Source organism: Xenopus tropicalis, chromosome 8 (assembly GCF_000004195.4).
Source record: "Xenopus tropicalis strain Nigerian chromosome 8, UCB_Xtro_10.0, whole genome shotgun sequence".
In the NCBI taxonomy this organism is placed as follows: Eukaryota; Metazoa; Chordata; class Amphibia; order Anura; family Pipidae; genus Xenopus; species Xenopus tropicalis.
The window spans coordinates 132,256,264-132,281,936 of record NC_030684.2 but is presented as its reverse complement, the minus strand read 5'-3'; the positions used below and the strand labels follow the sequence as shown (position 1 = coordinate 132,281,936).

The 25,673-nt window shown below is 42.0% G+C and overlaps 1 protein-coding gene across 1 annotated transcript; it reads right to left on the bottom strand.

Moving 5' to 3' along the window:
• Positions 1 to 279: 279 nt before the first annotated feature.
• On the bottom strand, positions 280 to 24,685 carry LOC101732815 (Fc receptor-like protein 5). The gene is made up of 14 exons (XM_031892071.1): positions 24,565 to 24,685; positions 19,364 to 19,384; positions 18,130 to 18,405; positions 17,146 to 17,418; positions 14,324 to 14,593; positions 11,588 to 11,866; positions 9,825 to 10,091; positions 8,943 to 9,173; positions 5,588 to 5,863; positions 4,167 to 4,301; positions 3,906 to 3,933; positions 3,772 to 3,803; positions 2,960 to 2,994; positions 280 to 1,393 (listed from the first exon to the last, which is right to left on the bottom strand). The coding sequence occupies exons 1-14, from the start codon at positions 24,569 to 24,571 to the stop codon at positions 1,358 to 1,360; spliced, it is 2,166 nt and encodes a 721-aa protein (XP_031747931.1). The 5' UTR covers positions 24,572 to 24,685; the 3' UTR covers positions 280 to 1,357.
• Positions 24,686 to 25,673: the final 988 nt, after the last annotated feature.

The following is a 25,673-nucleotide window of genomic DNA, read 5'->3' as shown; positions in this document are numbered from 1 at the left end:
TCAACAGGACTACCCTATCGTATCCTAGTAACAAAGAAGGCTTGGGCTTTCCAAAGTTATTGTACTATTATCCCACATTTTAACCCTCCATATGGCAGTAGACTGTTCCATTGGGTATTCTTGGAATCCATGTTCTCTCAAGTCCTGTTCTCCAGCTGAGCCAATAATGTGCCCTCCTGTCAGGACTGGCCATTGGTTAGTGACCAGCAGGTTGGAGCCTATGTGCAGAGTAACCCCCAGAAACACCCTTTAATAGCTGGATAGTTAGCAAAGGCCAAGTGAGGTGAAGCAAAGACATTTAATGGAAACCAAACAGAACAAAATTAAGGGTCAATATACAGGCCTGTGATGAGGCAAGATAAACAGAGTCTGTAAACAGGCGAGTTGGTCAGGGCTGGCAGAATACTGGCAAGGTCCGTAAGGCAGGCTGAGGTCAGTGGCAGGCAGCAGGCAAACAATCACAGGATGTGAGGATGGTGGAATCAGGATGGCAGTTAGATCAGGCTCAGCAGCAACGATGATCGGAACCTGGGAGCTGCCAGGAGCAGGTTTATAAAGGCTGCTAATTACAAGACTAGCAACACATGCAATTAACAAGATGGGTGGAGCCAAGAAGGAAGCAGGTAGAGTTGCTGGATGTACATCAGGGCAACTGACCCCACATAGCTCAGAGAGCCTCCTGTAGCTCAGTAGGGGCAATCGTAGTTCAAAGCCCAGAGTTCAATTCCCCACAGATCCTGACACGTATCCAGTACCAATTGTTGAATAAACAAGCAAACATTACATAAAAGAAGCATTATTATGGTTGGAGTAAACGAGAGGCACATAAGTCACAGTACAAGTATCAGTATAATCCCTGATTCCAGGGATTAAACCTGCTGGTTCTTCTGAATAATCTCTCTAATGGGTACAGGCAACAGAGGCACAAAGTGCTCGGTGGGGGAATCAGCTCGTGTCCCTACACTTTTCCTTTTCCATGTGAATCCCAGTGTCCCTGCCGTCAGAATCAGGCCTGGATTTGTGGGAAGGCCACAAAGGCCTGGGTCTAGGGTTGCACAAAATTAGGGGCGGCATGCTGCCCCACCCCATCTGCCAATCTGAAGCACAGGACATCCAGGAGTTCCTAGTCTCAAGTGACTGTAAGAACGAACAAGGTATCGGATGGGCATGCCTATGCGGCAGGTGGGCAGCATGGGTTGAGACTGGCCTACAGGTGGCCATTTTAGAAATCCAACCCTGGTCAGAACTCAGAAGAGGTAGATCTGTGGGTGACACTGACAGTACTAATCACTTATCCTACATGCAGGCATGGGAAGCTGCTGGGGACGTGCCGGCAGGGTCTGGGTGGGAGAGCTGATCATTTGCTGGGCATCACAACAGAGTAAGTAGCATCCTGAATAAAAAATGAAACATAGATGGAGCAGATTATTTACTATGTTCCACAGACAAGAGGTTAAATATGTCTCTTTTGTGCAGTACAGGGAAATGCAGTTCTTGAACAAGTAGAATATCCAAGGCTATTGTGATACTAATATCTACAGTTAGTATTAGTGGGTGTATATATAGTTTATGTATGTGAGTATATAGATTGGTAAGTATCGGTGTGTGGGTGCTGGGTGTACTTGGATGGGTTGAACTTGATGGACTCTGGTCTTTTTTCAACCTATGTTACTATGCAGAACTTTAACAAAAAAAGCCGCCTTTTCACTCTACTGCACATGTGTGGGGGATTGAAGGAAGGAGAAGCAGAAGAAGAGGATCACTCCATGGTGCTCGCAAAGAAAAACACTCTCTGTTTTCTGCCAGCAGGAGCACTGCCCTGGGGTATAAGTGATTACAATTATTGGGGGTGCAAAATATTTGGCACCTCCAGTGATTTTGACTTTCCTTCTCCTTTAAGTGCCACTATAACCTCAAAATTTCTAGCAGAATAGTGTGAGAGTTGCTATGAGAAACCTCAAGAATCAATTCTGCTATGGCATCATCTATTCATTTGGACACACCCCCAGTGATGTCATACTACACCCCCATAAGCAACAGGCCACACAACACTCTGGCTTCTTGTAATAGGATAATAAATAAGAATGGAGGACGAACAGGGAAACTTAATCTACTCTTCCCAGTGCACAGAGATCCTCCTGCATAACAGACATAATGCAGACATAATATCTGCTTTCTGTCCTCCTTGGACTCCCTTTAGGACATCTGCAATGCAGGAAATCACCTCTCCTGCACTCAGAAATGCCTTTTAGAGGAATAGTAAAATGTAAAAATCAAACTGGTTAAATAAATTGACTGCACAAAATAAAAAATGCTTTCAATATAGTTAGGCAAAAATGTCATCTATAAAGGCTGGAGTGAGCAGATGTCTAACATAGTAGCCAGAACACTACTTCCTGCTTTATAGCTCTCTAAGCTGTTAGCAGTCAGTAACCAATCAGTGGCTTGAGGGGGGGCCATATGGGGAATAACTGTTCAGTTAGTTTGCATTTGCATCTGACCTGCGTGCTCACAAACTAACTGACAGTTATGTCCCATGTGGTCCCCCCTAAAGTTGCTGTAAAGCAGGAAGTAGTGTTCTGGCTATTATGTTAGGCATCTGCCCACTCTAGCCTTTATAGATGACATTTTTTGTAATGTTTGTACATTATCTACTGTATTTACCTAGTTTTATTTTTGCACTGAACTGTTTGTTTTATCCAGAAAAATGGGTTACACCTACTATTGGATTATCTCTCCATTGTGTATGTTACCAATATATAGTACAGCACAGTGATTAATACAGCCAGCAAATGGAATTCACACATAGGTTGAATTTTACAAATCCTCTTCCTTCCTGCATTGTTTGTAATGAGTTGTGTCTGCACTGCCAACATGTCACTTTCCCTGAGTGTGTTCCATACTATATAGATAGTTTTTTAGGTGAAGGTAAAATGCAGGTAACTGTTATTATACTCACATTATCTGTTGCAGTCGGTGGGGGAGCTGGGGAAGCTGAAGGAACATATAGAGAAGGGTCAGTGTAACATGTGCCATTAGCTTGCAACCTGCAATAACTGGTGGCCAAAGCTTTTGAAAATAAGAATATATAGTGACAATAATTAGTAATTTGGCACTGTACTAATAGAACATTGTATTTCCAAAGTGGGTTTCAGAATATATATCATTCTTTACAGGGTGCAGGGCCCCCCGAGTGATAGGGTCTAATTCAGATGTTACTTTCTGACTGGTTAAGAAGTATTATTGCTTTTGGTCTAGTAACCTATGGCATCAGAAGCTTGAAAGAAAAATTAATATGAATTAGATACCTTTCTACTTTGGTTAGGGGCTGATCTATGAAAAATTGGTCATATTTTTTCCATTTTCTCTCACTGTAGAAAAAAAATGGTATTGTTTCATCCTGCACCTTTTCCCCAGCTGTTACATTTATACGCATTTAATTTTACTGACAACACTTTTTTTCTTTTGCAAAAGTTTCCCATAGGTGCCCAGTGTGACTGTGAGGAAAACACAATTGGTAATGGAAATCAAGCAGGGAATAAACTCAGGCTTTTAAAAAAGTGAGAGTAATGTGTAATGTGATGAAAAATCCCTAAAACAGATGTAAGAAAGAGCGGTAGAACAGTGCCATAGAGACCTAATATAGGATCAGTGAGTCCTGGGGCAGAAACACTAGCAAACGTGCCCTGATGTTTCTCCAGAATGTACTGTATATGGGAGAGGTTAGACGATACAGAGACAAGTACTAATTAGTTTATTGTATCTCTGTACCTGGGTGAGGCTGGGAGTCTCCATCTTCTGCCCTGTGGGTGTAAAATGTTGCTTAATCTCTGTACATTTATAATAAAGAAAAGTATAATCATCATATAGTCTATATACAAAGAAGAACTGAATTTGGAACTTACAGGGCTTGGGTCTCAGAGAGGGGAATGCCTAGGGAAAGAAAAGAAGGTTGGTTTGTGAGCAAGAGAAAGTAGGTTGATAGCCACTCATTTTAGTTCAGCTTTTTGTTCTGGAGAGGAAGAGCCAACGTCAGCAATGTAAAATAACAGTTTGGAGATCTCACGATCACCCTACAGAGTTCATTTTCTGGGTAAAGTGTTAATGGTATAAAGAATGGTGAAAAATGCTTATGGACCGACAAACTGAAGAGCTGAATTACCCACCTGTATTCGACTGGTCAGAAGAACGTCTGGTTTGTCCAGCCTTGTGTCTGAGCTTATAGATCCCTACAGCAATGATAATGATGAGTATCACCAGCAGGGGGAGCCCTACTGACAGCAAGAAATTCTTGCCCTTTTCTAGAAAAAGAAAGATGGCACTGGTAAGTGGTTCCTACATGACAGGACATTTTAGCTGTTTTTATCAGATGTAAAGTGACTGGAAGTCAGGACCACCCTGCACAAAATGTCATGTCCCCCAGGTCTGTGCCATGGCCGCAGGGTCTGGGTACTCCATAGTTACACCACTACTTTTGTATGTGTTTGCTTCATATTAGAAGTGGAACGCACTGTATAAAATGTGAAATCTAAAATGTTTAAATGAAACATTGTTTAAATGAAAGTAATGATATTACTTTGAAGTGATGCAATAAAGTTCAGCAATAAAGCATGCAATAAAGAATGCAGGCTTACACAGGCAGAACTTACTTTGATAAAAAGTCCTGCTTGGATAGAGCACGGTAATTGTTAAGCAGAGGCGTTTAGGAGGGGATGTGCACTGCTAAATCAGAGTTTCTATGGAAACCAGCAGCGCCCTCTCTTCATTGGCTGCTAGACTGGAGGGTGGTATGATATGAACTGAGCATGCTCAGTAGTCAAGAGCCAAAGCAGATTCCCTAAGGGAGGGGGCTGAGTGAGTTAGAAGAGGTGAAGGAATCCAAAGTGATTAAAGGGATGCTGCAGCCTTACTATTAACCTTTGAACAACTGGAGTGGTGGGTATTTAAAGATTTCAAAAAAGGTGTTCACTGATTATATTTTTTGCGGTGGGTTTGTGACATTTTGGATGCAATGTGAAATATTTGTTACCCAGAAAGCAGGGGCGGGCCAAGCCGACCGGGCGCCCTAGGCAACCCGGTCGGCCTCCTCCTGTGCTTTGGCGCGCATGCGCCATTGGGGGGGGGGGGGGGGGGGCGCTGCGATTCGATCTGTCATTGCCTCCACCGCTAATGATAAGCGACGGAGGCAATGACAAAGTAGAACTAGGGGTTACCCCTAGTTCCGGCCCTGCCAGAAAGCAGTATTTTTCTCCAGAATTCTAACAAAATTAGGGTAGTATAAATAGGCTAGTATTATATTGAGGGCCATGCCTGTCTATTTAGATATTCGGGGACATTAGGGTGAGAATCTAGATACAGTTTTCTACTCAAATACTTATTGCATCTAAAATATGTTATTTTTACATCTCATTGCATTCAGTAGATCATAGATGTTTGTGAGTCCATACATAAGTGCCGATCATATTGCATCTATAACATTTATTGTGGGGAGCCCCACTTTGTTATAATACTTCTTGGATGAGCATTATATGGAGCTGTATTACTGGACAGTGGGATACTGGGTGCATTGTCATAATGACACACTTACCGTGTATCTGGGTCACGTTGCTCAGTTTCAGTACGGTACCAGTAGGAGTTCTCACTGCACAGGAATAATCTCCCCAATCTCCAGGCCCAGCTGAGTAAACTCTGTATATTCTGGATAAACTGAATTCCCGCACAGTATTCCCATTGATATAAAAGGCAAATTGCAGCGGGGTGGTTATTCTGGATGGATGAAGGGCTGTATCACAGGTTATGGTCATGTTACTGCCTTCTGCCAGGGGACTTGGCCTCACTTTTATCTCTGGCCTAGAGAATAACTCTGAAACAGAGAAACAAATGGAACTTTATTAACACGGGGGCATGTCGTACACAGAAATAACATGAGCAACTTTACAATTGGTCACTGATTCCAGCAGCCAGAAAGCAAATTGATTGTGAGTTTAAATAAATGTGATAGTCGCACTGCATCCATACCCTTCAACTTCCTACATTTGTGCACCACTAGGCCAGTCGGTCCCTGGGCCACTTTTCCCACAACTTTAAGGGATTGCGTGCGGGAGATTTTAAAAACTACGAAATGGTGTTACCAATGCTCTGGAACAAAAATTACATGCGGCTGGGTGACATGCTGCCCCTAAATTCCTGTCTCCCTAGGCCAGGGCCTTTGTCGGCCTTACCACTAATCCTGCTTGAAAGCAACATTTTCTGTCACACAAATTCATTATTACACCTATATATGATATTATTGTCTGGATTTATGAATACAAACTCTAAAACATCATTGAAATATCTAATAATATATAATCAGCACCAATAGATTATTTGGCTCTGGGGCCAAACGATCGAATTATAGCAACTGGAATAGGCACAGTCAATTCAGGGACCGTATCAACGAGCCAATGCGGTCTCTGATCCAACTAACTTTTTAACCTGCCCGATCGATATCTGGCTGATTTCAGGCCAGATGTCAGTCGGGCAGGCCCGTCATTGTTTCCCCTACAGGGGCCGATAAGCTGCCGAATCGGTACAAGGGATGTAGGAGCTTCTACTTTCTAAGACTTATGTCATACGTGGCAGTTTGTTTGCTGATGTAAATGCACAGGCGCAAAGTTTACTGATCTGCTGCCAAACCATCTACCATAGCATTTTGACTGGAAAATGCACAATACTTACACCGGCAGAGAAGAAAATGTGTATGACAGTAGCCTACGGCATGTTCCAAGTCCATAGCTTTTGATGTTTTTGCAGTATCATTACATTAGTCAGTATATGGGTCATTTATAATCCCTCATGTATGGGTCACTTTTGTAGCCTTTGTACTTTTGCCTCTCTATAACATGGGATGGTCTGGAACAAACTCTATTAATTTTCGATTTCTGCTGTCTACTGCTGTGTAAAATGTTATCCATTAGGCTTCAGCCCACCAAGAATTGCTTTGTAATCCTCTATCCAGTTCATAAATACTATGTTCCCTGTGCCAAACATCTTCTAGAACCCAGTGTTTATAAGGGATTCTGGGAGATGCAGCTCACAATAGATAGAGGATTATAAATTTAAAATCAGCTGAGCTTTTTGTCATATTTTCTAATGCAAGAACATTCGTTTAGCTCAGGGTAGGGCAGGCAATCTGGCAGCAGGAATAGCTTTAACTTTAGAACTTCCATCCTACTGGTCCAATTTGATGGTGGTCACATTACGCTCATTTATTCGGTGCCCAGTTGTTATATAAATAACCAATGAAAGAATGGAGTGTGAAAGGTACAGTAACTTCCAAGGTTTTGGGTTAAGTTTTTTTTAGCAACTTTCTCATTGTGTGGCTTGAGGTTTGTAAAATGCTTAAGTGTAAGGATTATGAATGCCTGGACTTGTTGCCTGCCTGTGCCTTTATGCTAAAGTGTGTGAGCTCCAGGACTCATTGTACTGAAGCCTCTCTACTTCAGTCAATGTTCCAGGTTCATTTTGGGATTGTCATCCTTGTTCTTCTGTCGAGTTTCTGGGATTTTTGTACTTCTTCTTGTATCCAGTTTCTGTGATTGTAATCCTTGTTGTTGTATCCAGTTTCTGGGATTGTCATCCTTGTTCATATATGTAGTTTCTGGAATTGTCGTACTTGTTCTAGTTTCCAGTACCTGTAACTGCTGTCCCCGTTTTTGTATCCAGTTTTCAGGATTGTCATCCTTGTTCTTGTATCCAGTTTCTGGGATTGTCGTCCTTGTTGTTGTATCCAGTTTATGGGATTGTCATCCTTTTTGTTGTATCCAGTTTCTGGGATTGTCATCCTTGTTCTTCTATCAAGGTTCTGGGATTGTTGTCCCTGTTCTTGTATCTAGTTTCTGGGATTATAGTTTTTGTACTTGTATCCATTTAGTGGGATAGTAGTTATTGTATCCAGTGACTTGGCATATGCAATAGTTATTGTTCTTTTGTCCAGTTTCTGGAATTGTCATCCTTGTTCTTCTATCAAGGTTCTGGGATTGTTGTCCCTGTTCTTGTATCTAGTTTCTGGGATTATAGTTTTTGTACTTGTATCCATTTAGTGGGATAGTAGTTCTTGTATCCAGGGACTTGGCATATACAGTAGTTATTGTTCTTTTGTCCAGTTTCTGGAATTGTCATCCTTGTTCTTCTAACAAGGTTCTGGGATTGTTGTCCCTGTTCTTGTATCTAGTTTCTGGGATTACAATTTTTGTACTTGTATCCATTTAGTGGGATAGTAGTTCTTGTATCCAGGGACTTGGCATATACAGTAGTTATTGTGCTTTTGTCCAGTTTCTGGGGTTGTCATCCTTGTTCTTCTATCAAGGTTCTGGGATTGTTGTCCCTGTTCTTGTATCTAGTTTCTGGGATTATAGTTTTTGTACTTGTATCCATTTAGTGGGATAGTAGTTCTTGTATCCAGGGACTTGGCATATACAGTAGTTATTGTGCTTTTGTCCAGTTTCTGGGATTGTCATCCTTGTTCTTCTATCAAGGTTCTGGGATTGTTGTCCCTGTTCTTGTATCTAGTTTCTGGGATTATAGTTTTTGTACTTGTATCCATTTAGTGGGATAGTAGTTCTTGTATCCAGTGACTTGGCATATACAGTAGTTATTGTTCTTTTGTCCAGTGTCTGGGATTGTAGTCTCTGTTCTTGTACCTAAAGTAGGGGTTGTAGTTCTTGTTTGTGTATTTTGTTTCTGGGATTGTAATTCCTATTCTTAGTGTTGTTTAGTGATTAATGTTACTAAGGGTGCCTTAAAAAAATGTCACCACTCAGTGATTGAGGCTTTTGATTGTTTGTGGTGTAACATACTGGGACAATTTACCAATGTTCACAAGACATTAGAAATATTTATAGCATGTTCAATAAAGATTTAACCCTATTCAGCAAATTAAAGATTAAAAAGCATCTGTTTACCTCTTACAGAAATAAATACGCTATCAGACTGATATGTCTTCCCTTTGGAACATCTGTATGTACCAGTCACAGTCATATTGACTCCTTCAGTATGTAACTGATCACCATACGTGGGCGCCACTGGATTATTGTCCTTGTAGAACACTGTATCCCCCCCAGACTTGCTGTAACATCTCATAGTCAGGGAGTCCCCTTCATACACATACGGAGGTGCCTGCAGGATGAGAGGGCCTGGAATAAAGAGACAGGAATATAAGGTTTGGGGAACAGTCCTGCAGCTCATAAACTGGGAAAGTCTGTACATCCCAGAATAAGATTTTGTTCTAGGGTTTTTATATGAAATGTTTTCTCCAGGGTTGGGTTTCTCACAAGGCATACTGCCCCTTCCCCATTTGTATACACTGATTTGTTTATATGGGTATGAGCCAATGTCTATTTGTCTGTCTGTCTAATCTGTATAAACCAGGAAACCATCTCATACCAGGACTTTTTAAATGATCATCAAAATGTTTTCAGCTCTATTCCTATTCTTGCTAGGAATGATAGGGTTAAGTACTAGTTATAAGAAAAATGTAAGAGATTTTTTTCCCACAAACTGAAATAGCACTAAATCAGTACTCTCATTTCTATTGCCGCTGGATTCCCAGCATGTTCATTAATATTACTGGTTGAGATGCCTAATAATCTAAATTTTATGTTGTAAAACACTACCTTTTTTAACAAGGCACTACCAAGCACCAAGAAACAACTCTGAAGTGGGAAGAGTTTTATGTAATGGGGTATTGTCTAAAACTGCAAAAACTTCCTCCACATCTGATTAATACATTATGCAATACTTAACAACATTTAATTTTAATTTTATATCAGAGGTGGGTAACTCACCATCAGTAACACTCAGGCTGACAGGCTCACTCCTCTCACTGGTACCCGTCTGGCACTGGTAAGTACCACTGTTTGTCTCTAATGCATAGTAAATGATATATTCTTTGGTCGGAGTATCCTTATTCATCATCTTATTGTCTTTATACCAGGAATATCTGGGTGCTGTTCCTGCTGTAGAACCCACATCACATGTCAGAGTCACCCAATCACCAGTTAATATGTTGGCCCAGTTGGGGGATAAGGAAACCACAGGTCTGACTGCTCCTCCTGCAAAGCATATCGAATTCCAGTAAAGATGCAGGCGTAGGGTATAAGCTTACCACTAACAACGCTGGGTCCAAGTGCAAGTCTCAGACTTTCAGCAAACGAAAGATCATTTTCACCAAGGAATATTGGCTGGCAGTGATCCAGACCCCATACAAAACAAAACTTGATAGCAGTTCTTTTGGTATAAAATAATTTAAAATAGTTTATTGTTACACATTTTAAACAATCATTATGCGTTGTATGCCATCTAAGGGCACTTAATCATAGGCTAAAAAAGTTTTATACACAAGCATTTGGAAAAGAATTCCAACAAATCGTATCATGGGGGTGGTACACAGCAATTGTACTGTATAGAGCAGCGTTTTTCAACCACTGTTCCGCGGCACACTAGTGTGCCGCGAGATGTTGCCTGGTGTGCCGTAGGCAGGGCACCAATGTACTAGGGGGGCACTGCTCTTGGCACCAATGTACTAGGGGGGCACTGCTGCTGGGCACCAATGTACTAGGGGGGCACTGCTCTTGGCACCAATGTACTAGGGGGGCACTGCTGCTGGGCACAGAGTTAAATTTTTTAACATTTTCTAATGGTGGTGTGCCTCGTGATTTTTTTCATGAAACAAGTGTGCCTTTGCCCAAAAAAGGTTGAAAAACACTGGTATAGAGAGTAAGGTGCATCTCTTTGCTCTCAATTGTAGGAGTGCAAAGAGCTCTACTCAAGGTTGCAATAAAACAGTGCAATGTACAAAATACAGGCGGCTTTGTTCCTGTTTTCTGCACTTTGAATGATGCTCCATTTATTGTTAATGATTTATGCCAAAGTAATTATTGCCTGTTCCACAAAGGAACAAAACTCAGAATAAAGCTCATACCCCTCCACTTTACCCCTCACTGACAGGTATGGCATAACCTTTGGAATGTGGAAGTGGCAGGATTATACTGAAGTCTCAGTATTAAAGCAATTTATGTTCCCAAACCCCTTGGTGCCAGGAAGTCTCATAAACACTGTGTGACCTTTATGGAACAAGTGTAACTCAGAGGAATGATAAATAAGAAGCAGTAAATGTATCAGACAGTGGTGGGGCACTCACACAGCATTAGGCGCCTGTACATGGGCTCACACTGACCCAATGTACCCCTATCCTCTTGAGATTCTGGCAAGGGTCGGATTTTTCCCGGTGTCCCGGCGGCCCAGTCCGACCCTGGTTAGGACAATCGTTCTATCTCTGTTTAGTGTAACAGTTGAAATATCCATAAATTACTGGATTAATATGGTTAAGGTACAATCACTGGGGGGTGCCAAATGTTAGCCCCCTCCCCCCAGAGATTGTAATAGCTTACCTTTTACCCCAGGCTGGGGCTCCTGTTAGGAGAAAACTGCACCAGCCTGGGGTAGCTGCAAGGGAGCAATTAAAGTCACGGGGGGTGGGTACCTAATATATTGGCACCCCCCAGTGATGTAGCCTTTCCTTCTCCTTTAAACCAGTAGTGGAACTTACCTACTACCTGGATATAGAACAATTCACTTGTTTTTAGTATTCTTTTAGCTGGATGTTGTACTTCGCATGAATAATTCCCAGAATCCTCCAGCTGAACTGAATAAACTCGATACTGATTGGATGAAGTGAATCCCTGCAGCTCCTGCCCATCCCAGTAGAAAGCAAACTGCAGTTCCCCGGTGCTGACTGTACTGGGAGTTGTACCACATGTCAGGGTCAGGGCTGAGCCTTCTGTAATAGGGTTGGAGCTCACTCTCAGTTCTGGTTTAGAGAACATTTCTGGAGAGAAAAAAGGAGAAACCAAATTATAGGATTAGCAGTATAAGAAACTAGCGCAACCCATTTAGTAGCACATTAAGTGTAAATAGAAAGAAGTTATAACAGTTAATAGTATTTCATGCAATTTGCCTTTGGTGAAACAAAAGTATACTAACATTGCAGGAGGTATTGTATTATTTAATGCTGCTTTTTGATGTTTTGCCCCAAAACTGTCCTTATGGTATATTGCTAAGTAAGGTTATGATTTTGGAATATGGGGATAAGGGCTCTGTTAATAAATTTAATGGAAGTGTCCCAAAGTGGGCATATATTGGTCCCAAGTTTTACCATAAAAATAAACCCAACCTATTCATAATTAAATACTCATCAATCATCATCAAGGTTGAGAACCCCTGACTACTTAGCCCTTATAATAGCTATACTTTTGTTAGCATGCTTAGGTTGATTGTTGTACCTTGGAGCTTTTGGATTTGTTGTTACCCTGCAAATTATCCAATTTGTAAAGCCTCGTGTGTTTTTTAAGGTGAGTCTTCATTATTTAAAAAGGTGCCTAGATACAGACCACAACTAGATTGTCTAGAGATAGATAGTAATTAGATGTTACTGGGCCTAACAGCAAGTTCAGTTTGCAGTCTTCCAAAACAGTTAAGCTATATAGAAATTTTCCCAAGTGCCCCTATAGGCCTTCAGCAACTGTAGGGTATGACTTAACCACATCAGTACTGAACACCAAGAAAAACTATATGTAAGCCAAAGCACCTTCTCATTTATCCTTTTTCTTGTTTTCCACTGAACTATCTGTAGTAATAAGTCAAATCAACTGGACTTGCTGTGTTTTTTCTTGAAGACGTTTCGCCAGTCATCCAACTGGCTTTCTCAATTCAGAATTAAACTCTTTTGAGGGACTGGCTGCAAATTTATGTGGTAGATGGCAGACAGAGATTGGCTTGGATGGTATGGATAAACTGTCCCAGCTCTGCCAGCAGATTTGCTTAGGGATTATCTGGTGGTGACCCGAGGGCCAACCTCCCTAAAGCTGCCACCCTAGGCAAAGGTGCCTATGTACAGTATATAAGCCTTTTCAGTAAGGAAGCCTAGGGGGCTGATTTACTAAGACACGAATTTGAATCCGAATTGAAAAAATTCAGATTGGAAAACGAACATTTTGCGACTTTTTCGTATTTTTGCGATTTTTTCGTTGCCTTTACGACTTTTCGTAAATTGTCGCGACTTTTTCGTAACCATTACAACTTGCGCAAAAAAACGTAGCCATTACGATTCGCTCGTATCTTGTCGCGACTTCTTCATATTGAGCGTCCGTAAGTGGCGGGCGAAACTTTCAGACTTAGCATGATTTTGGAAGCCTCCCATAGGACTCAATGGCACCCTGCAGCTCCAACCCGGCCCAAGGAAAGTTTCCCATAGGGCTCAATGGCACTCTGCAGCTCCAACCCGGCCCAAGGAAAGTCTCCCATAGGGCTCAATGGCACTCTGCAGCTCCAACCCGGCCCAAGGAAAGCCTCCCATAGGGCTCAATGGCACTCTGCAGCTCCAACCCGGCCCAAGGAAAGTCTCCCATAGGGCTCAATGGCACTCTGCAGCTCCAACCCGGCCCAAGGAAAGTCTCCCATAGGGCTCAATAGCACTCTGCAGCTCCAACCCGGCCCAAGGAAAGTCTCCCATAGGGCTCAATGGCACTCTGCAGCTCCAGCCTGGCCCAAGGAAAGTCTCCCATAGGGCTCAATGGCACCCTGCAGCTCCAACCCGGCCCAAGGAAAGTCTCCCATAGGGCTCAATGGCACTCTGCAGCTCCAACCCGGCCCAAGGAAAACCTCCCATAGGGCTCAATGGCACTCTGCAGCTCCAACCCGGCCCAAGGAAAGTCTCCCATAGGGCTCAATGGCACTCTGCAGCTCCAACCCGGCCCAAGGAAAGTTTCCCATAGGGCTCAATGGCACTCTGCAGCTCCAACCCGGCCCAAGGAAAGTCACCATACTGAAGCTTGAATGAATCTGAATCTTTCGTACTCGGCGCGAAAGCTGCAAAAAAGTCGCGACTTTTCGTGCAAGTTTTAACGCTACGAAAAAAATCGCAACATTTTGCACAACTATCGGAATGGCTACGAAAAAATTGCAACAATTTTCTGAAAAATCGCAAAATACCAATCATTACGAAAAAAACGCAATCGGACGCATTCGGCCCGTTCGTGGGTAAGTAAATGTGCCCCTAGGTGTTAATAAATAGAAAAATGTAACTGATGTACAGTTTCCCTTTATAATAACTCCCTGTAATATTATCTCTTTAGTATGAGTCTCCCTGCTGATGTCTCAACTTCCCACAAAGGAAGCAGACAGGAGGATGATTCCCTCTTATTACCGGCTGTGAGAATAAATATTCTTTATGCCTTACCAGTAGCAATATTTGGCAAGCAGACAGGGGGCGCTATTCCTTACTCACCGGGTATCTGGATAGTTATAGTTGAACTCCATCTATACACTGTGTTATCTGGTGTTGCTGCTGCACAGTGATATTCCCCAGAGTCATACACCCGAACTGATGGGAGTCGGTATTCACTGGAGAGACTGCGCTGCACTTCATTCCTCCCCTTGTAGAAAACAAACACCAGTTGGGTATTTTCTCCATATCGGCCCCTCTGTGTGTCACATGTTAGGGACAAGGTATCCCCTTCTGTTACTGAGTAGGGATTCATTCTTATTACCAGTGGCTCTGCCAGAAAAGATCATCCATTTAAATAACCTGTATTTATTCTCAGAAGGAATTGAAGGGAAAATTTTCATGTACTGTATTTTCAGTTAGTCATGTGACTGGCTGTACTTCCTACAAAATAACCATACACTTTCATGTTTTGTTCACTTATAAATATTTTTGGCACTGCTGGCTGGAAAGGCCTGTAAAAGGATTCTTGTTATTATATATAATGTGCTCCCTAGGACACATTGGAGCAAATATAGTAAGAGATCTTGCACATCAAGGTCTCCCTATAAGTTAAGACCTCATTTGGGAAAGCAGCGCAAGAGTGAATCCTTCCAAAATGGAGTGCAATAAGCAACTAGGGAGCATTGGCAGAAGGCTCGGCAGCCTTTGTCCATGGGGATTGGGAACTAATTTCCTGGATATACTGGCATAATGTTGTTACTCCTGTTAGTGTTATGCTTCCAACGGTAACTTCTTCCTTTAGCCCTCCAGCTGACTGTCCCTACTCTGTAGTAATATCTTCCCCTCTGCTCCATTCAGCACACTGCTGCTCTTATAATCTTCATAACTTTTTGAAAAATCTAGCAGTTCCAACTAATGGAAGTGGAAATCAATTAATATGGATTCATTGTATTGGCTGAGAATATGATTAACACTATGCATATAAGAAAGTGTTAGGCCCACAAATTAGGTAACAATGCAAGAACACCACCTAGACTTCGTTCTTCAGATATCAGAAGAGATTTAATCTTTTACATCGATGGGGAGACAATGTACAAATGGAATATTGTGCATAAAACCTCCAAGTTGTTTACACTCCATCATGCCTTTTTATACCCTTCAGTGGGGGATTTGCAAAGGTCCCCACTGCCCCCATATCTTGTCCAATCAGAGTCCAATATTCCTCAGTTATCTGTCCATCATTCAGGAACCTCACGCTTGACCATGCGTGATACTAGAAGATTCTGGACTTTCCAAAACAACATGTGACATCTGGGGCCCTTCAATAGCGTGGGGTGACGATATATGATTCAGCATGTAGCAGTTAATCATTCCTTATCTGTAATCAACTTACATAAAATGTTCAAAACAACTTATTTTAAATGTCTAAACTTTTGCTGTAATTTCTTGCTAGTTTTAGGCCTTAAATTTACTAGTAGGCCTAAAGCCTAAACACCTATGGTTAAACCTGTCCTCACAAAAGGAAGGAAGAGGGCTTGTGCAGTAGCGCTGGAAGCTCAAGCAATTCTGTCTCCAGCTGCAGATTGCTTTGTACTGAAGGAACAGGTCTCCTCCAGTGAGGTAATGGTAATGCATATTCTTCTGCTAAGGGCTGGGGGGGTTTAAACGTGCAACTTCCCCTTTAATTTATAATGTTATGAGATATAAATAATAATAATATTCATTGGAGAGGCCAAAATAGAGCTTTTACCCACTGAATGAGTAAGTAAAAAAAAAAATTATGATTTTGAATTTCAACAATTAATGAACATTAAATCAGAACTTCTGCTTTGCAAAGGCTTTTGAAGATGTTACATGGGTTACCGGAGGAATATTTCAAGAAGAGCAGGACTGTAAAGCATACGCCCTTAGGTGCTGCAGGAGGCTCCTTTGCCTTTAAACTACCTCCATAGAAAGTAAAAATACAGATTAGAATCCACTCCTGATGTGCCAGAGGACTAGTCTGGGGTTCTTGAATACTGTGGAACTAATGGGCTATGCCAGTGATCCCCAACCAGTGGCTCAGGGGCAACATGTTGCTCCCCAACCCCTTGGGTGTTGCTCCCCAATCCCTTGGGTGTTGCTCCCCAACCCCTTGGGTGTTGCTCTCAGTGCCCCCAAACCAGGGAGTTATTTTTGAATTCCTGACTTGGGGGCAAGTTTTGCTTGAATAAAGATCTTGTATAATGCCAAACAGAGCCTTCTGTAGGCTGCCAGTCCATATAGGGGCTATTAAAAAAGCCAATTATTGCTCTTATTGGCACCATCAGGAACCATTTTCATGCTTGTGTTGCTCCCCAACACTTTCTCCATTTGAATGTAGCTCACTGGTATAAAAGGTTGGGGATCCCTGGGCTACACAATATGGCAACTAGGTCTGGGCACAGTAGTTCAGCTATTTATTCACTGAGTTTATAAGGATGCACACTCTTCTACACAGCGAAGGCCCATCCTTGAGTGCAGTTACAAGCACTGTGATCTTTGCTTTCATGATAGCATTCTGAAAACGAATTCCTCATTGGCTTTCATTGATAACAGTTCAGTTTAGCACTTCTGTTACTAAATTGCCTTATATTATAAAGTTGATCTATGACAACTTGCATCAGAATCATACCCATATTCTGAAAAGACTTATTCCTATTCACTAATATGGGAAAAATTCTTGGCATTTTGCAACCAGGATGATCTAGAGAAAATCCCGTGGTGGCCATTGCCCTAGTGAATGGAAGATTACTGGGAGCTGCTGAGTTGCTTGTAGCAATGTTTGTCGTCACCATGTGCAAAACCATGTCTGTAATGCCTGGGCTTCCCTTAGATAAATCACACAGCTATTCCTTACTCACCAGTTCTCTGGATTGTTATATGGTCGCTCCATTTATACACTTTGTTATCTGATGTTGCTGCTGCACAAATAAACACCTCAGAGTCTTGTGCCCAAGCTGATGGGAGTCGGTATTCACTGGAGCGACTGCGCTGCACTTCATTCCTCCCCTTGTTGAAAACAAACTCCAGTTGGGTATTGTCTCCATATCGGCCCCTCTGTGTGTCACATGTTAGGGACAAGGTATCTCCAGCTGAGTTTGGGCTCACTTTTATCACGGGTTTGGAGAAGAGCTCTGCAGAAAAAGTTCATGAAATAAAAATGTATGTATTATTAGAACATTAGGGTGTATGTATGATATTTAGAGATAATGTTCACTTCTACACAACCCTAAATTTGTTAACTGCTTTTTCTTGGGCACAATATCAAATCAATAATGAAAAGAGAATATTTAGGAAGGGCTGATGTATTTGCATATAGTTGGATAAAAATTTACACCAGCACACCCTTACCTCCTCCAGAGAATTACTACTTGGTGCACAGCCTAGAGCAGGGATCCCCAACCTTTCTTACTCTGGAGCCACAGTCAAATGTAAAAAGACTTGGGGAGCAACACAAGCACCATAAAAGTTCATGGAGGAGCCAAATAAGGGCTGTGATTGGCTATTAGGGGCCTCTATGCACCCTGTCAGCTTACAGGGGCTTTATTTGGTAGGAAATCTTGTTTTTATTCAACCAAAACTTGCCCCCAAGTCAGGAATTCAAAAATAACTCCCTGGTTTGGGGGCACTGGGAGCAACACCCAAGGGGTTGGGGAGCAACATGTTACCCCTGAGCCACTGGTTGGGGATCACTGGCCTAGAGAGTCGGCACTCTCCACACAGTCCGGTCAAAATATTTCAGCCAGCACAACAAGTAAAGTGCAATCAGGGCTTAGCCACTGCGTGTTTATTCAAAAAGCAACGTTTCGGGGGCGTACCCCTTCGTCAGGCATGTGGATCCTTACCGTATATGGGAATATAGACACCATCGCTTCTCTGTTCTTTCCCATTCCAGGGTCTAACTGCACATGTATAATATCCTGACTGCTCAGTCTGGGCCTGGGAAATGTGCCACTCACTGGCAGAACTGAATTCTATCAAGGTTGTTTCATCTTTGTATAATGCAAACTGCAGGATTGGTTTCAATTGTGATGAGACTGGACAATGGCAGGTTATGGGCATATCAGAACCTTCAGTGATCACTTTGGGGCTCACTCTTATTTCTGGCTTGGGGATCAGCTCTAGAAGTGAACCAGAATGAAACAGTTATCAAAATGAGACAAGAAGACAGGGAATGTACAGTACTGCCACCAGTATACAAGAGGCATAGATGAATTGGATAACGTTCACAATATGTAAGGCAGAAATCAAGAGAAAGGCTTGACAAGTCCAGGTTACTCCTTAGAATAAAGGTGCATCGGTACAAAGGTTTGGAAGCAGTCAGCAGGACAATTTCTCCTTTATTCATACTAATGATATGAAACCATTTATCCTTTGTGTGTAAACGGACTATGGAATACTGAGGATCTCTGAACTAAACGGTGGTGGGTGAATATGTCCCGTCTTGCCTAACTTTTCTGTATGTCTGTGTGTCTTTTTCAGTGCACAATGCATCATAGTCTATGGGCTTTTTCTGCAGCAAAAACTGGTAAAAATGTTTGCCTGCGGTACTATTCCTATTAACCTGCACCTTAAAAAAAATAGTTGAATTATATATCCTGTCTTTTAGCTTTTGTAAGATTCCAAGGGGCAGATTAATCAAAATGTGAGTTTAGAGCTTAATTCATAAAAACTCACCCACGTTCTATTCATTCCTATGGGATTTTAAGAAGCGTATTTATCCACTGGTGAGTAAAAAAATTTTTGCCTAATAAAAGAAAACACAATTCCAAGCGACTTTCCAATGTGAATTTAATGAAAAATGTTAGTGTTTTAAAGGTTATTTGTAAATGTCTGACTCATGGCGTAGTCTAGAACATTGTTCTACTCAATCTGACTACTGCTACTATATCACTGGCCCCCTTTTCTTGCACTATTTTTTTTAGGCTTGCCACTATCAGTTCCCCTAGTAGTAACGCAAAGTGTCAAATCCCTGAACAGAGCATTAAAAAAGAAGAAAGGGAAATACAAACACAGCACATTTTGTAAATCACATTGGTTAAAGACAAGTCACAAAAGACATAAAAACATGTGACTCACCTATTTCCCCCTTGGCGGCTGCTGCAAAGTAGAAGAGAGGAAGAGTTAGAGAATAATAATGTAGCAGAACATCACTGTAACATAGGGATCCCCAACCTTTTATACACGTGAGCCACATTTAAATGGAAAAAGTGTTGGGGAGCAACACAAGCATAAAAAAAAAAGTTCCTGGAGGTGCCAATAAGAGCTATAATTGGCTACTTAATAGCCCCTATGTGAACTGGCAGCCTACAGAAGGCTCTGTTTGGCATTATACTTGGTTTTTATGGAACTAAAACTTGCCTCCTTACCAGAGATTAAAAAATAACTCCCTGGTTTGGGGGCACTGGGAGCAACATCCAAGGGGTTGGGGAGCAACATGTTGCTCACGAGCCACTGGATGGGGATCACTGCTGTAACACAATGAGCATTAGTGCGGTATTATCCAAAGGGAAGTTGGTTACATTAATTGGGTGGGTTTTACAGACACCAGGGGGCCATTTGGAATTTTTTTTCCCAATTTGGAACTCGAAAAAGCCAGAAAAAAAGACAAATTTTTAAGAGATTCACTATGCGTCAAAACATTGAAAATTCAACAATTTGCCAGCTAACACTTGCCGAGATCATGTAGAAGTCAATGGCAGATGTCCCTTCCCTGGAGGATCCATCTTTGCTTCTGAACTTTAGGGGTTTTCGGATTTTTGATGCCGGGTTTTTGTGTGGCAATTCGAAAAAGTAGAAAGTTGGAACGTGTCTGGTCTTTTTGTTTAAAGCAAAATGAAATGTAGCATCACTAGTGATGGGTGAAATGTTTCGCCAGGCATGGATTAAGCGCAGAAAAATTTGCTGTGCGGCCTAAATTGTCATGGGAGTGAAAAGATTTGTCGCGAGCGTCAAAAGAATTGTCGTGAGCGCTAAAAGAATTGTTGCACGTCAAGAGAATTGTCGTGTGTCTAAAGAATTGTCGCGAGCATCAAAAGATTTGTCGCAAGCATCAAAAGATTTGTCGCGAGTATCAAAAGAATTGTTGCAAGCGTCAAAAGAATTGTTGCAGTCAAGAGAATTGTTGCGCGTCTAAAGATTTGTCACGAGCGTCAAGAGAATTGTCGCAAGCATCAAAAGATTTGTCGCGAGTATCAAAAGAATTGTTGCAAGCGTCAAAAGAATTGTTGCAGTCAAGAGAATTGTCGCGCGTCTAAAGAATTGTCGCGAGCATCAAAAGATTTGTCGCAAGCATCAAAAGATTTGTCGCAAGCATCAAAAGATTTGTCGCGAGTATCAAAAGAATTGTTGCAAGCGTCAAAAGAATTGTTGCAGTCAAGAGAATTGTCGCGCGTCTAAAGAATTGTCGGGAGCATCAAAAGAAATTTTTTTTTGATGCGCAACATTTTCGGCGTTTCAGAAATCTTTTAAACATTTACTAATTTTTTGACAAAGTGAAACGGGACAGATTCACTCATCATTAATCATCACAGCAGAGTGCCAAATGTTAGGTACTGTCCAGTGATTATAATGGCTTACCTGAGACCCTGAGCCGGTGCTCCTGTGTGCCAAAAAATTGCACTGGCATGAAGTGCTTCTGTAGCAGTGCCATGTCATGATCTTCTTCTGAATCTTTGTTGTTCTCTACAGCCAGCTCTTTGCTTCTCTGTTCTGCTTTTCTTCTCTTTCAGAACATTGAGAAGATGGCATCATGATGGTCCACAAGTGGTACCTTTGGGCTGGTGAACAGGAGCACCGACCACGGTCTCAGGTAAGCAATGGTAATCACTGGGGTGTGCCTATATTTTTGCACCCCCCAAGTGATTATAGTTTTCCTTCTTATTTAAACCTGTTCTTCTTTAAACTGTTGACAACTACCTATTCTATTGCATGTTTCAAGAGACAATTGTATGGACTGCTAGAGTAATGTGGTTCATATTTGTTAGTAATGGAACTGTTGGGCCTGGGTCATGGTCAATAGTGTGGTTGGAAGTCCTTTGAGAATTTTTACTATTTGCGGCTCATCACTGCTACTGAATGTTGGCTGAAACTTTCAAGGGCTAGAGAGTTTTTATTCTTACCCTGCCAGCAAAGTAAAGTGCAAATTTCTTACACATCTCCTTTGAAAACTCAAACATGGCCTTAATCATGCTTGGTTGCATTGCTTTTTCACAGCTGTGCAGGTTTGTTCAGGTAGCTTGATTTCTTTTGCACTATTATGGTAATCACTGAGATTATGATCCAAGTAGAGTAAAGAGTAAAGAGCTACATGAGTAGGAGTTGGTGTGGCCAGACAAGAATGAATTTAGTGGTGTCTATTTCCTTCCTGCTCTGTAACCTCAGAGTCACGCTAGTCTTTACGCGAAATGGTCAATAAAATGTTCTACTTTTTTTATTAAAGGAGAAGGAAGTCCTTCCTTCCATCCCAGACTCCTTCTAACAGCCGCCCTTTCCTGCACCACCAGTTAGTCTCTGTATGTGTATCCTCTTTTAAAAATGCAGAGTTGTGCAGTGAAGCTGGCACATTATCTCCCAGATATTTGGGTTATCTTTTATTTGATCAGCAACTCAGAGTATGTGCAGTTGAAGCTATGTCTGGATTGGCTTCAGCTGCTCATAGAAGGGGAGAAAGTAAGAGAGAGACTGTCAAATGAGAGGGGAATGGAGAAGAAAATGGCACAAGAAGAATGAGAAAGAAAGAAGGACATATAGAATGGGAAGAAAGGAGGAGAGCATGGCAAAAATATATAAAGATAATATTAAATGGGGGAGGATGAAAATGGAGGTGTTTGGGGAGCGGGTAAAAATACACTTGGAGAAAGAGAGTGGGTGGCAGAGAATAGAGGGAAATGAAGAAATAATAAATGAAAGTAAAGAATTTCAGAACTGGAACAGAGCATACATTTTTAAAAAAGTACACAAAAGAGAAGTGGAGATTGGAGAAGGTATGTCTGAAGGTGAGGTAAGCAGAGATTGTAGGGATCATTGTACAGGCAGGTTGGGCAGATGGAGAGGGTTCTAGTGCTGACTGTGATAGGAGTGGGGTGAATCAAGAACTTAATAGTTGGATGGGTTGCAAAACTGGTTAGGTGGGGGGGAAGAAAAAAATTAAAAATGTACTAACTACACTGCAGGTAAATTTGTATCTGCCCCAGCCGTTTCTTATCCAGTTTGGCTATTGAAATACAGGGAAGGTGGCACCTCTAAGGAGCCCATTTACTAAACAATTTTGAGATAATTTCGTATTTTTTCTAACTTATAGAACATTTCAGAATGTAAGCAAAAAGTTTGTTAAAATTCATGGTTTTCCACTAAAAAATCGTACTTTGCACAAAGAATACCAACATTTCGGAATTCGTTAACGCTTTGGTTACACTTTCCTATCTTTTCGCCAGGTTTGATCTGTCGAGTACCATTGAGTCCTATGGAAGGCTTCCATAGCCAGAAAGGTTTTCGTGGCGTTAACAAACTTTTTGCCACGAAAGTTTTGTGACTTTTTGGCACGAAAATTTTGTGAACTCAATTGCGATATTTTCAAGACATTTTAGAACATCAGAAATTATTGTGGTTACTCCGAATTTATATCTGTCCCGTTTCACTTAGCTGAAAAATTCGCGAATCTTTCAAAAGATTCGCGAAACGGCGAAAATGTCGCACGTCAAAAAAAAATTGTCTCCCGCGGCTATTCTTTTTATTATTATTATGTCGCCCGCGGCTATTATTTTGTCGCCCGCTACTATTATTTTGACGTGGGCGACAATTTTTGGACATGCGGTGACTTTTTCTGCTGCGAATTTTTTCACCCGTTTCACGAAACAATCCTCCAATGGTGAAACGCAGAAATTCGCCGTGAATCCATGCCAGGCGAAACATTTCGCCCATCACTAAAAATGACTTAAAAATGATGCAGAGCATGTGGGCTATTAGCAAGGAATAAAGCTGTGCATTCAGGCCCGGATTTCAAAACTCACTGCCCCCAGGCCACCCCGGTCCCACGCCCCCGCCCCCCTTGCGGGGGCAAGCAAGCACGCATGCACCGTGGGCCATTGCTCCGTATGGGAGCAGAAATTTTGAGATTATTGTGCGGCTGGGCAGCATGCCGCCCCCAGGTTTCTGCCGCCCTGGGCCCGGGCCTTTGTGGCCTCTCCACAAATCCGGGCCTGTGTGCATTGCAGAATCATTGGAAGGTTCAGACTGTGATGTACCTGAGATTATTTGTGGGATACTGAACTGAATCAAGTAAAGAGCAGAACTAGTGGTTTTATCCCCTAAAATTGTGTGTTTGGAACAGTAGTGTGCTGTTATGCAACCAGTAAAAAACTAAAGAAAAATAACATGCTATATTTGTTGCAGATTATTTCCTTGGCAGTTTAGTCTACTGATACAGTTAGAGGAAATGTTCTATTGCTAGTATACTCTAACACAGGGATCCCCAACCTTTTTTACCCGTGAGCAACACAAGCATGAAACATGTACCCGGGGTTGCCAAATAAGGACTGTAATTGGCTATTTAGTAGCCCCTTTGTGGACTTTTTGGTTTTTATTCCTCCAAAATTTGTGCCCAAGCCAAGAATTCAAAAATAAGCACTTGCTTTGAGGCCACTGGGAGCAACATCCAAGGGGTTGGGGAGCAACATGATGCTCCTGAGCCACTGGTTGGGGATCACTGCTCTAACATCTTTGATGACACAGCTGAATTTCTTAGAATTTAAATATTTCCAGGCATGGTGCTGTACATTATGGAATGACCCCTTATCTGGAAATCCTGAGGATTCACTCTTTTCTAATGGTCATAACTGTATTTGATCATTATCATTATGATTACATTACATTAAATCCTAAATACAGCATGAAACTCTGTCTGTAGCAATACAGTGTTTATTGTTGTTGTTTATTGTTATTGTTTAGAGTTTAGGCTAATGCCACACATACCGTATGGAGCGTATTTTCGGCAAGGAGAAAACCGCTTGCCAAGAATATGCTACATACACTACGTGTGGCATTAGACTTAATCAAAGAAGTCCCAAGAAATAATAAGTACCAATTTCAATACTTAATAAGTTCTGCAGGTGCTATAGTATATAACATTTCTCACTAGAGGAGAGACAGGAGTAAAACAGAGAGAGAGCTGGGTACTTACTGAGCAGGATCCCAAACAGCAGGACTAACATGTTGGCTGAGACTGGGGCACTGACATGGGGAACGTACAGTAAGTTCCTATAAGTTCCCCCCAAACTCACCGCTCATTTCCCTTCCTGTTTTAGTGGCTTCATCTACTTTAGCTGAACTTTCTATTTCGGTTTCACATTATCTCAAGAACTTGGCTGCAGTTCCATACTGATCTCACACTAATGGAAAACAGCCTGAAAATAAGAAGTGAAATAGAAAACCAATCACCAGTTATGCTAATATGTTGTATCTGATGAAAGGAAGGTACAAAGCTGCATATCGGTGGGAGTAATGTATGAACCGGCTTTACAGAACTGACAGTTATAGCCGCTTATTGGTTAAACTCACCAAGCCCTTTTTATAAATCCAGAGGCCCACCAGAGAAACGGAAATGAAGAGCCCACATACATAATCAGTGCTGAAGGATATTGGTGACATTTAGGGTTATGTGACATTATTTAGGTCTTCAGCTTTATTCACCCGCTGGGAGATATTGTAGACTTCTGGCAGGCCTAGTTGACTGTGCATATGTCAAATGTCCCATTTTGTCTAATATCTAATGGTTTTTATAGACAGTTGTATCCTGATGCAGGGTTTAGTAAAAGTAATTGCTATATGAAATGTATGGCCCTGGTGTGGCATCCTTCTTAAGTAGAAGCCTAGGAACCTTCATGTATGGCATATGTTTCCTAGGAAGGGTTTTCCAGTCCACATCATGAGCCAATGCGCTCCTTGCCACAACTAGATTTTTAAACCTGCCTGATCAACCAGATAAAAGTTAGGAGGGGCCACTGGGAGGGTCCCATACTCAGGCAGTAAGAGGTAAAATAAAGATTCACTACCAAAATGTGTTGGTAAATATACATATATCGTTTGGTCAGTTGGTGGCTTTAGCCCAGGGATGGGCAAACTTTTTGGCTCACGGGCCACATTTACTCACCCCTGGGCCGGACCGGGCCAGGGCGGGCAGGGCCAGGCCAGCGTTACGCCCCCTTCGTCTCTTTAATTCCGGCACGCCAATGACACCAAGTCTTGCGTGATGAGACTTGGCGTCGTCGGCGGGCCGGATTAAAAAGGCCAAGGGGCCGGATGTGGCCCGCGGGCCGTAGTTTGCCCACCCCTGCTTTAGCCCCAGGGTTGGTCTGTGGAAAACATATTCCAGGGGAGTTTATAGGAATAA